Source organism: Arachis hypogaea, chromosome 2 (genome assembly GCF_003086295.3).
Source record: "Arachis hypogaea cultivar Tifrunner chromosome 2, arahy.Tifrunner.gnm2.J5K5, whole genome shotgun sequence".
Classification (NCBI taxonomy): Eukaryota; Viridiplantae; Streptophyta; class Magnoliopsida; order Fabales; family Fabaceae; genus Arachis; species Arachis hypogaea.
In genome coordinates this window covers 4,608,968-4,621,648 of record NC_092037.1, presented here as the reverse complement: position 1 = coordinate 4,621,648, position 12,681 = coordinate 4,608,968, and the positions used below count along the sequence as shown (strand labels likewise).

The 12,681-nt window shown below is 40.2% G+C and overlaps 1 protein-coding gene across 1 annotated transcript; it reads right to left on the bottom strand.

Moving 5' to 3' along the window:
- Positions 1–11,652: 11,652 nt before the first annotated feature.
- On the bottom strand, positions 11,653–12,063 carry LOC140176462 (uncharacterized). Its single transcript, XM_072207915.1, has one exon. It carries the CDS (start codon positions 12,061–12,063, stop codon positions 11,653–11,655), a length of 411 nt encoding a protein of 136 aa, XP_072064016.1.
- Positions 12,064–12,681: the final 618 nt, after the last annotated feature.

The following is a 12,681-nucleotide window of genomic DNA, read 5'->3' as shown; positions in this document are numbered from 1 at the left end:
TCAGATTTTGGTTCCAAGGGGGGAGTTCGGACTGCTAGGGTTTGCACTGCTCTTCTTGATATCTTGGACAAAACTCCCTTGAGTTCTTTGAGCTCTTCCCAAAAAACTGTAGAGGACCTTCAGGGGAGGATTGTCCTGTATCAAGAAGAAGAGAAGAGGCTTTAGGGGGAGAATGCCTGGTTGAAGGAGGAGTTGACCCAGCTTCAGGAGAGGGAGAAGAAGCTAATGGGTCAGTGTGCCATGGCGGAAGATTTGAAGGAGAAGGCGGAGCAAAATTATGTCAGGATTTTTTCTGAGAATATTGATCTTCAAAGGCAGCTGGAGTCGAATCGGCTGGCGGATTCAATTATTGAGAGCTCGAAGGAGGCTTGGAGGGTGTTTAAGGAACAAGTCGGAGTTATCGCTCCTGAATTGGACCTTTCTCCTCTCCATCCCGACAAGATTGTTATTGATGGAGCTATTGTCTCCCCTCTTCGTCCTGAAACAGACTCCGAGCTGAAGACTCGTGGGCAAAAGATTGTTGAGTCTCCTCCTCATGAGGAGCAACAGGAGGGATTCCTGTTGAGTTCTTCAGAAGCTCCGACTTCAGTTGCCGAAGAGACCCTTCCGACTCCTGCTGCAGACCCGAGCTTCATTCCCTTTGATGATTCCAATCTTCCTTCCAATTAATTTCAGCTATTTAGAGCCTGGCTTGTGGGCCCTTTTTTGAACAATTTATTTTTTCTGCGTTTGTTGGTGATCTTTGACATTTTGACCCTGAACAGGGTCATTAACAAAAAATTATTTGTTTTATTGGTCCTTTTTTGGATAAGGGCCTTTAACAAAATATTTTGATTTATGCATGCTTTGATGCTTTTGTCTTCCTTTCATTGCGTGGGCTGTTTTAGATAATTTTGTTTGCTGAAAAAATTCTTTTTTGAAAATTTAAGACAGGTCTTCACCTCTATCCTTGAGGGGTTTTCGTATCTCTTTTGTATTCCTTACATATTCAATTTTTGCCCATTGAATTATTTTCGTAACTTAGTGGCATTGTTTCCGAGTTATCATGATCGTCTTTTGTAACCTCTTTACACCGACTAGTACCTCGTCGTTTTATCCTGCCGACCACCTAGGTCGGTCATGGGATTTTCACACTTTTTCAAGCTTAAATCGGTGCGTTTCATAGAATAATAATAATAGTAATAACAGAATTATAAAGAGATAGAGTAAAATCTTTACTGATTGATGGAGGCAGCTTTTATAGAAGTTAACTTGGCTACTAAGGGATTTCGGGACTATTAACCCTTAGTCCCCACTTTGATGCCTCGTTAAAACCCCCTTCAGGAAAACCCTATTCGGGAAAAAATGACGAAATCGGAAAAAAGAGTACATCAGGGAGTGGAGTTCACTTCTAGCTATAATACCTCCTCATGTTGCAAGCGTGCCACTATCTTGGGAGCTCGGTTCCTCTCATGTCGGATACCTTGTAATACCTCTTTCCAAGGACTTTGCTTATCTTATATGGCCCTTTCCAATTAGCAGCAAGTTTTTCCTCACCCGACTTGTTAATGCCGATATCATTCCTGATCAGGACCAAGTCTTCTAAGGTGAAGCTTCTTCGAATGACTTTCTTGTTGTATCTATTTGTCATCCTTTGCTTCAGCGCTGCTTCCCTTATCTAGGCTTGTTCTCGGACTTCAGGGAGTAGTTCAAGTTCTTCTTTGTGTGCCTAAATGTTACCAACCTCATCATAGAATCTCACCCTGGGACTTTGCTCGTTGACTTCAACTGGTATAATGGCTTCTATGCCATAAGCAAGTCAGAAGGGAGTTTCTCCAATTGCTGACTTAGGTGTGGTTCGATAGGCCCACAATACTTGAGGGAGCTCCTCGACCGAAGCCCCATTTGCATCTAGAAGTCTTTTCTTTAGTCCAGCCAGTATGACTTTGTTGGCTGCCTCAGCATGCCCATTCGCTTGTGGGTGCTCAACCGAGGTGAACTGATGTTTGATATTCATACTGGCTACCAAGTTTCTTAATGTAGAGTCGGTGAACTGGGTACCATTATCTGTGATGATGGAATGGGAAATTCCATACCTTGTAACGATATTCTTGTAGAGGAACTTCCGACTTCTCTGAGCTGTAATGGTAGCCAAGGGTTCTGCTTCAATCCATTTTGTGAAGTAGTCTACTCCCACTATGAGGTATTTTACTTGTCCACGCGCTTGGGGAAAAGGTCCTAGTAGATCTAATCCCCATTTTGCGAAAGGCCATGGAGAAGTTATGCTGATGAGTTTCTTAGGGGGAGCGACATGGAAGTTAGCATGAATTTGGCATGGTTGACACTTATTCAAGAAATCAGTGGCATCCTTCTGCAAGGTCGGCCAATAGAACCCGGCTCGGATGACTTTCCTGGCCAAAGACCTTGCTCCGAGATGGTTCCCGCAGATACCATTGTGCACTTCTTCCAAGACTTCTGTCGTCTTTGAGGTCAGGACGCACTTCAGTAATGGTGTGGATATTCCTCTTTATAGAGGATATTTTTCACCAAAGTGTAATTTTGTGCCTCCCTCCGAATTTTCTTTGCTTCTTTTTCCTCCTCGGGCAGGATGTCGAATTTTGTGTATTCAATTAGTGGGTTCATCCATCTAAGGTCCAAGCCGGAAACCTCTAGGACATCTTGTTTAACCTCTGTCTTCGTGACAGAAGATTCTTAGAGAGTTTCCTAGATCAGGCTTCTATTATTCCCTTCTGGCTTGGTGGTGCGGAATTTATAACCCACAAACTAACCGGCAAGTGTACCGGGTCGTACCAAGTAATACCTTAGGTGAGTGAGGGTTGATCCCACGAGGATTGATGGACTAAGTAACAATGGTTACGTGATTTGCTTAGTTAGAAAAACAGAAAATAGTGTTTGGATATCAATTGCATTAAATAGTAATTCAGAGAATCAGAAAACAAGCAGTAAATGGGTTGTGAAATATATGGAGAAACAGTTAAGGCTTCAGAGATATCTATCTTCCGGATTGACTTTTGTTACCAACTATTTTAATCATGCAAGATTCAATTCATGACAAACTATATGTGACTAAACCCTAATTCCTTAGACCTTTTTAGTCTCCTCTAACTTTTATCAACCGCCAATTCCTTGGTCACTTAATTCTAATTAGAGGGTAAATTTCAATTCTAGTTTATATGTCACAGATAACCTAATTACCCAAATATAAGAGGATTATATGTCACGTATCCCATTAAGTCTAGATAATTAGAAATTTAGGAGAAATTGTTTTCAAGTTGTTGTTCAAGTAAAGAGATTTTCCAAGTTATACAAGAACTCAATTAAAACAAGGGTCATACTTTCGTTCCATCCAAATTCATAAGATAAAGAACGAAAACAATTCTTGAATTAGAAATTAGTACATGAATTAAAATAGAAAAATAATAGTATCAATCCATACAATAGATAGAGCTCCTAACCTTAACAGTGGAGGTTTAGTTGCTCATGGTTCAGAGAGAAAACTAGGATTCAGAAAAACTGTAAAGTGCGGAATGAGGTAGAAGAGAAGAGATTAGATGAGCCCGAAGGGCTAATTCTTTTCCCTTTTATATCTAATCCTAATTATAAATAAATAATTTAAATCAAGACTAAAGGAATGAGTTGTGCGAGCCCTTTACCCTTTAGACGAGGTTGGGGACCACTGGTTGCATTAGGGTTGACGCCAAACTTGAAGAATAAGTTCGGCGTGGAGGAGGCAGTGGCTGCTCTTTTGCTTTCCTTGAGTCCACGCTGAACTTGGATTAACCCAAGTTCAGCGTGGAATGGAGCGCGTGACTTCCTTTGGTGCGTTAAGTTGGCGCCAAACTTGAAGAATTTCAAGTTCGGCATAGAGTAAGCAGAATGTAATTCTCTTTGGATTCTTCAAGCTGGCGTTGAACTTGACCATTGTCAAGTTCGGCGTGGAGTGTTCGAACAAAGTCTTCTTGGAATTTCTTCATTGGCGCTGAACTTGAAATGCTGCAAGTTTGGCGTGAAGTGGTCCATACGAAATGAAAGAAAGGGGTATACTATTATATATTGTTGGAAAGCTCTAGAAGTTGGATTTCTATTGCCACTAGAATCACGTCAATTGGACCTTTTTAGCTCAAGTTATACATGTTTGAGTGCAAGGAGGTCGGGGTTGACAGAATCATTCGCTTTCTTCCTTTTCTGCTACAAAACTCCGTCAAATCCATCCGAATGCTACCTGAAATAAACGAAAATGCACAAAACTAAAAGTAGCATCCATAGTGGCTAAAAGATATTTAAATCTTGATTAAACTCAACAATTTGAATGCAAATTCACTAGGAAAAGATAGAGAAGATGCTCACGCATCACAACACCAAACTTGAATTGTTACTTGTCCTCAAGCAACTAAAACTAATATAGGCCTAGGATATGAATTTGCATGAGAATGAGAGTTCGATTAAGCTCATATCTCTTCTTGAAGTGGGGTTTACAACTGTAATCCTGAATAGGTTTGGCATCTCACTATCCTTTGAATCAGAAGAATGTTACTGTCATCTAGAATTAGAATCCGGATAATATTATGAATTCTCTAGTCTTTTATACTTCAGTTAATCCTTGAACACAACAAATCTCCTTTTGGTGCTTTGCACCTTGAGCCTAGTCGTGACTTTAAATGCTTTATCTCAAGGGTTACTTAACACAAAAATACCACAAGCACTTACTGGGGAACTCACTTGAAGTTCTGATTTTTCTTTCAGTTACTCCCAGAAACTGGTGCCCAAAGCCTCTGGCATACTCTATTAAATGCACTTGATCTTGACTCTTAGTGCTCTGTCTCAAGGATTACTTGACACAATTACACCACAAGCATATGGCTAGGAAAACAACTCTTTGAGCTTTTAATCATATTTGACCTTCCTAGCCATTGATGCTCAGAGCCTTGGATCTTGCTTTTCTTTTTACTGTTTCTTTTTTTTCAAGGCTTGTTTAATTCAGAGGATTCATAATAGTTCTCTAAATTTCTATTCCTTATACATCAACATCCTTTGATTCAAATTCAAATATGCACTGTTCATATCATGCATTCAAAGTCACATATAACACCACCACATTTAAGTAAATAAGACTACTCTTAAATATAAACTCAATTTCTCATGCAATACATCACTTTTTTTCCTTTGAATTCAAGCTCAGAGAGCAATACATGAGACAATTTTTTTAACTAAAAGCAAATGACAGAATAAAATGAAATCTAAGAACTGAAAGTACTAAAGATAATGTAGGCAATCAAAGCAACAGAAAACAGAAGACAACAAAATAAGAATGGAAGGGGAAATAGAATGAAAGGAACTCAACCACCTCAGTTATACTGGTGGCCATCTCATTCCTCTGGCTGTGCTCCTCCAACACCAAAATTAAAAGTTTGCTTGTCCCCAAGCAACGAAAAACTCCAGGGTTTCAAAAATTCTTCTTAATTGCTCCTGTTCCTGTTCTGATCACTCTGCATGACCAAAACACATGTAAAACAAGAAAAATTATAAAAAATGAGATAAAGTAATTTAAAACCAAAAACTAAAATAACTATAATGCTAAAATCAAAATAACTATAAAATTAAAACCAAAGTAACTGCAAAAACAAGGATATTAGTAGTTGGGTTGCCTCCCAGCAAGCACTTTTTTTAATGTCACTAGTTTGACACTTGATTGTTGAATTTTCTTCCTCTTCTTCTAGGTGGTTAAAAGAAATGTCTCCAAAGTGGGAGAGGTGAAAATTAGTGCCCCCTGATATAAATTCCTCCTAACAAGCTTTCTTTTATTGTGATTAGCTTGATTCACCTTGCTTGTTGGGGTAGAGGTTGGATTATTTTTTGCTGACCTTTTCTTCTTCATAGATATTTTCTTCTGTTTCTTGGTCACAATACCCTTTTCAGTGATTTCAAAATTTGGGTGTTGTGTGATGGTTAGAGTGTACCCTTCATCAAGAACTTCTTGAATTGGTGGTTCAATAAACTCACCCTCTATGCCACTCTCTGCTTCATTGGAGTGTAGATTCCCATAATTCTTTTCATCCCTTACAACCTCATTTGTTTGTGCATCTTCCTTCTATGTTGGTGCATCTTCCACCTTTGTTTTTGAATCTTCCTCTTCTTCCATGTGTGAGGGTGGAAAGTTCTCTAATTCACTGGAGTATGAACTCCTTTGATTGATTTCCTCACTTTCTTCCATAGGATCTTGCATTATATCTCTTGAAAAGGAATTTGCTTGTTCCTCTTCCTAGGGCTTGATAATCAACTGCACATATGTCTCTATATTTTTTTTACTCATCTTCATATCATGTATGAATTCTTTCATGCGAAGCTCAAGAGCTGATAGTTCTTGATATGAATAAGAAGATGATGGCTCTTGATATGCATAAGAAGGAGATGATGATTCATAATAAGAGTAAAAAGAGGATGGTTCTTGGTATGGATAGGGAGATGGTGGCTCTTGACATGGGTAGAAAGATGATGGCTCTTGATATGGATAGAGAGGTGGTGGTTCTTGGTATGAATATGGAGATGGTGGTTCTTGATGGTTGGAATATGGAGCACTGAAATTTCTTTGGTTTTAACTTTTCCAATCAAAATTCGGGTAGTTCCTCCATCCACAATAATAAGAATCACTCCTTGAGTGTGAGTAATAACACATGTGATCTCTCTCCATTATTTTTCCTTAGCACAAAACACCAAACAAAATTAAACACACCATGTGGTAAACAGGCAAGCAAAGAAGAAAGAACATAAAGAAAAATAAAATAAAATATAAAAGAAAACAATAATAAAAGAAAAATAAAATAAAGAAGATAAATTGAATAATTAAGAAAATAAAATAACTAATAAGCAAAAAGGAGTATAAAATTTAAACTCAATAAATAAAATAACTAGGAAGAATAAAACAACTAAGGGGACACCAAACTTAATTTCAGAAATTAAAAGAAAAAAATTTAAATAAAATAAATCAAAATAATTTTTTTTAATTTAAAGAAATAAGTTAAATGAAATTAAAGCAAAAACGCCTAATCTAAGAAATCAAACAACCAGTAGTTGTCAATCACAATCAATCTCCAGCAACGACGCCAAAAACTTGGTGCGAAATTTATAACCCACAAACTAACCGGGTCGTACCAAGTAATACCTCAGGTGAGTGAGGGTCGATCCCATGAGGATTCATGGACTAAGCAACAATGGTTACGTGATTTGCTTAGTTAGACAAATAGAAAATAGTGTTTGGGTATCAATTGCATTAAACAGTAATTCAGAGAATCAGAAAACAAGCAGTAAACAGGTTGTGAAATATATGGAGAAACAGTTAAGGCTTCAGAGATATCTATCTTCCAGATTGACTTTTCTTACTAACTATTTTAATCATGCAAGATTCAATTCATGGCAAACTATATGTGACTAAACCCTAATTCCTTAGACCTTTTTAGTCTCCTCTAACTTTCATCAAAATTCCTTGGTCACTTAATTCCAATTAGAAGGTGAAGTTCAATTCTTGTTTATATGCCATAGAAACCCTAATTACCCAAATATAAGAGGATTATATGTCACGTATCCCGTTAAGTCCAGATAATTAGAAATTTAGGAGAAATTATTTTCAACCTGTTGTTCAAGTAAAGAGCTTTTCCAAGTTATACAATAACTCAATTAGAATAAGGGTCATACTTTCGTTCCACCCAAATTCATAAGATAAAGAATGAAAATAATTCTTGAACTAGAAATCAGTACATGAATTAAAATAGAAAAATAATAGTATCAATCCATACAATAGACAGAGCTCCTAACCTTAACAGTGGAGGTTTAGTTGCTCATGGTTCAGAGAGAAAACTAGGATTCAGAAAAACCGTAAAGTGCGGAATGAGGTAGAAGAGAAGAGATTAGATGAGCTCGAAGGGCTGATTCTTTTTCCTTTTATATCTAATCATAATTAATATTTTTCTAAAAACTAAATAATATCTTTTCCTAATTATAAATAAATAAAATTTAAATCAAGACTAAAGGAATGATTTGTGCGAGCCCTTTAGACGAGGTTGGGGACCACTGGTTGCATTAGGGTTGACGCCGAACTTGAAGAATTTCAAGTTCGGTGTGGAGGAGGCAGTGGCTGCTCTTTTGCTTTCCTTGAGTCCATGCTGAACTTGGATTAACCCAAGTTCAGCGTGGAGTGGTGCGCGTAACTTCCTTTGGTGCGTTGAGTTGGCGCCGAACTTGAAGAATTTCAAGTTTGGCATGGAGTAAGTAGAATGTAATTCTCTTTGGATTCTTCAAGCTATTGCTGAACTTGACCATTGTCAAGTTCGGTGTGGAGTGTTCGCACAAAGTCTTCTTGGAATTTCTTCATTGGCGCCAAACTTGAAGTGCTGCAAGTTTGGCGTGAAATGGTCCATACGAAATAGAAAAAAATGGTATGCTATTATATATTGTTGGAAAGCTCTGGAAGTTAGCTTTTCAATGACACCAGAACCACGTCAATAGGAACTTTGTAACTCAAGTTATTTCCGTTTGAGTGCAAAGAGGTTGGGGTTGACAGCATCATTCGCTTTCTTCCTTTTCTGCTACAAAACTCTGTCAAATCCATTCGAATGCTACCTGAAATAAAAAAAATGCACAACTCAAAGTAGCATCTATAGTGGCTAAAAGATATTTAAATCTTGATTAAACTTAACAATTTGAATGCAAATTTACTAGGAAAAGATAGAAAAGATACTCATGCATCACTTGGTACTTGCTAATTTGGAGAGGGCGTCTGCTCTGCTGTTGAGATCCCGAGTTATATGTCTCACCTCGGTCTTCGAGAATCGCCTAAGGTACTCCAAAGTTTTGTCTAAGTACCTTTTCATGTTGGGATCTTTAGCCTGATACTCTCCATTGATTTGAGAAGTCACCACTTGAGAGTCACTGAAGACCACTACTTTAGTTACCCCGACCTCTTCTGCTAGCTTCAACCCAGCAATCAAGGCTTCATATTCCGCATGATTGTTGGAGGCCGGGAACTCAAATTTCAGGGAGACTTCTATTTGAGTTCCCTCTTGGTTGACTAGTATTATGCCTGCACCGCTTCCAATTTTATTGGAAGAACCATCCGCGTACAATTCCCACATTGTGGACGTCTCCTCTTGATCGCCTGGGTATTCTGCCATGAAGTCGGTGAGACATTGGGCTTTAATTGCTATCCAAGTTTCATACCTTAGGTCGAACTCGGATAGTTCTATAGCCCATTGAACCATTCTGCCCGCGATGTCTATTTTTTGGTACCTTAATTTGGGGCCTTGTAGAACTTTACTGGTGAAGTATACTGGATGCTGCTCGACCTCATCTTCCCGTATTAGTGCTGATGCCACAGCCTTTTCGGCTATGGACAAATACAGGACGAGTTCTTCCCTGACTTCAGGTCGGGTCAGAATGGGAGGTTGGCTCAAGAACCTTTTGAACTCCTGAAAAGCTTCTTCGCATTCAGGAGTCCATTCAACCTGGCATCCTTTTCTTAGTAGAGAAAAAAGTGGTAGGGATCTCAATGCTGATATTGCTAAAAACCTGGAGAGAGCTACAAGTCGGCCATTCAGCTGCTAGACTTCCCTTAGACAGGTCGGGCTCTTTATTTCCAGGACTGCTCTACACTTATTGAGGTTAGCTTCTATCACCCTTTGTGTTAGCATAAACCCTAGAAATTTTCCTGCCTCCACTGAAAAGGTACACTTTGCAGGATTCAATTTCATCCCATGCGTCCTTATGGTGCTAAAGACTCGCGAGAGGTCAGTCAAGAGGTCTGCCTCATCTTTGGTTTTTATTAACATGTCGTCCATATATACTTCCATTAAACTCCCAAGGTGAAGTGAAAACACCTTGTTCATCAGCCTTTGGTATATGGCTCCTGCATTTTTTAACCTATAGGGCATAACCACATAGCAATAATTTGCTCTAGGCATGATGAAAGATGTTTTTTCTTAATCCGGTTTGTACATCGGGATTTGGTTATATCCCGAGTACGCAGCCATGAATGACAAGTATTGATATCCCGAGCTGGAATCTACTAGGGTATCAATATTTGGAAGAGGATATGGGTCTTTTGGACATGCCTTGTTCAAGTCGGTGTAATCAACGCACATCCTCCACTTGCCATTTTGTTTCTTGACTAGCACCACATTTGCCAGCCAAGCCGGATATTTGACCTCTCTAATGAAGCCGGCTTCTAGGAGGGTTTGTACTTGCTCTTCGACCACTTGAGCTCGTTCAAGACTAAGCTTCCGTCTTCTCTGTTGTACAGGTCGGGATCCTGGGTATACTAACAACTTGTGTTCCATGAGCTCGGGATGTTGGAGGCTTTCCAGGCAAAGAGGTCGAAATTCTCTTATAGGAGCCTTATCAGTTTCTGCTTTAAGTCTTCTTTTAGATTAGCTCCTATGCTGGTATTTTTTCCGTCCTCCTACCCAATCTGTACTTCTTCCGTCTTCCCTCTGGGCTGTGGTCGCAATTCTTCTTTAGCTCGAATTCCCCCGAGCTCAATGGTATTAACCTCCTTGCCTTTATACCTCAGGTTTAGGCTTTCATTGTAGCATTTTCTTGCCAGCTTTTGATCTCCTCTGATGGTTGCTATTCCCTCTGGTGTTGGGAATTTCATGCCAAGTTGGGGGGTGGATACCACTGCTCCAAGCCGATTTAGGGTTGTTCTACCTATTAGGGCATTATAGGCCGAGCCCACATCCACGACTATGAAGTCAATGCTTAGAGTTTTGGATTTCATCCCCTTTTCGAAAGTTATATGTAGGGGTATGAATCCTAGTGATTTTATGGGTGTGTCCCCCAATCCATATAGGGTATCAAGGTATGCTCTTAACTCCTTTTTGTCCAATCCCAGCTTGTCAAACGCTGGTTTGAACAGGATGTCAGCCGAGCTTCCCTGATCCACCAGGGTTCTGTGTAGGTGGGCATTGGCGAGAATCATGGTAATTACCACCGGATCGTCATGTCCGGGTGTAATACCCTGTCTGTCCTCTTTGGTGAAACAGATTGTTGAAAGGTCGGGCAATTCGCTCCCGACCTGATAAACATCCTTTAAATGTCTTTTACGAGATGACTTTATGAGTCCTCCGCCAGCGAACCCCCCCGATATCATATGTATGTGTCGTTTCGAGGTCCGTGGTGGCGGATCTCTCCGATCTTCCTCATCTCGCTTCCTCTTACCATGATGGTCCGACCTTTCCATGAGATATCTATCAAGCCGACCTTCCCTGACCAGCTTTTCTATCACATTTTTTAGGTCGTAACAATCATTTGTTAAGTGCCCATATAATTTGTGGTATTCGCAATATTCGCCACGACTTCCCCCTTTCTTATTCTTGATGGGTCGAGGGGGAGGTAGCTTCTCAGTATGGAAATTTCCCTGTAGATGTTGACTAGGAAAACTCGTAGAGGGGTATAAAATTGATATCTTCTGGACCTTTCAGGCCCAAATTTTTTTTTCTTGAGCTCTCTCTCCTTCTCCTTTGATGAGTGAGAGTGCCCAGGTTGCCAGCTTGGTTCTCGTAGCCTGGTATTTTTCTCCATGTTGATGTACTTTTCAGCTCTTTCTTGTACATCACTTAAAGAAGTTGGATGCCTTTTGGAGATGGACTGGGAGAAAGGGCCTTCTCAAAGTCCATTTACTAGGCCCATAATTACTGCTTCTGTAGGCAGGTCTTGAATTTCTAGGCATGCCTTATTGAACCTTTCCATGTAGTCTTTCAGAGGTTCTTCGACCTCCTGTTTTACCCCTAGGGGACTAGGCGCATGCTTGACTTTTTCCTTTTGGATTGAAAATCGCATAAGAAACTTACGCGAGAGGTCGTCGAAACTGGTGACCAACCTTGGGGGGAGGCTATCGAACCACTTCATCACTGCCTTTGTTAGAGTTGTCGGAAAGGCTTTGCAGCGGGTAGCATCAGAGGCGTCGGTTAAGTACATCCGACTTTCGAAGTTGCTCAGATGATGCTTTGGGTCGGTGGTCCCGTCGTACACATCCATGTCAGGGCTTTTGAAGTTCCTTGGAACCTTTGCCCACATGATATCTTCACTGAATGGATCTTCTACCCCCAAAGGGGAATCTTTTCGGTCACTGCGAGAGCTCTTACCTCAGAGATTGGATTCTAATCTCAAGAGCTTTTCTTCAAGCTGTTTTCGTCGCTCAACTTCTCTTCTTAGGTTTCTTTCTGCTTCTCGTTGTCGTTCTAGTTCTTGTTCTATCTGTTCTAGTCGTCCTTGATGGCCGTGAAGCAACCCCATGAGATCGACAGCATGAGGTTGTCCCTAGGGGTGTTCAAAATTGATCCGGACCGAACTAAACTGATGAACCAAATCGAAAAAACTGAAAACTGAACTAACCGAAAAAAGTGATATTTTGCATTTTTTGCGGTTCGGTTCGGTTTTCGGTTCTTGCCACCAAAACCCTAACCAAACCGAACCGAACCGATTCTTCCCAAAACCCTAAAAATTAAAAACTACCTACCCCACCCCCCCCAAACGCGTTACCTTCCATACTGCTGCGCGAGTCCCTCCCCAAATCCCCCATGGAAACCTAAGTACCTAACCCCGAATCCCAGATCGGAGCCAGCCTACCTGAGCCACCACATCTCGCCCTCTGCGGCTTGCACAGTGCACACCCACTCACCCAGACCCAGCCAC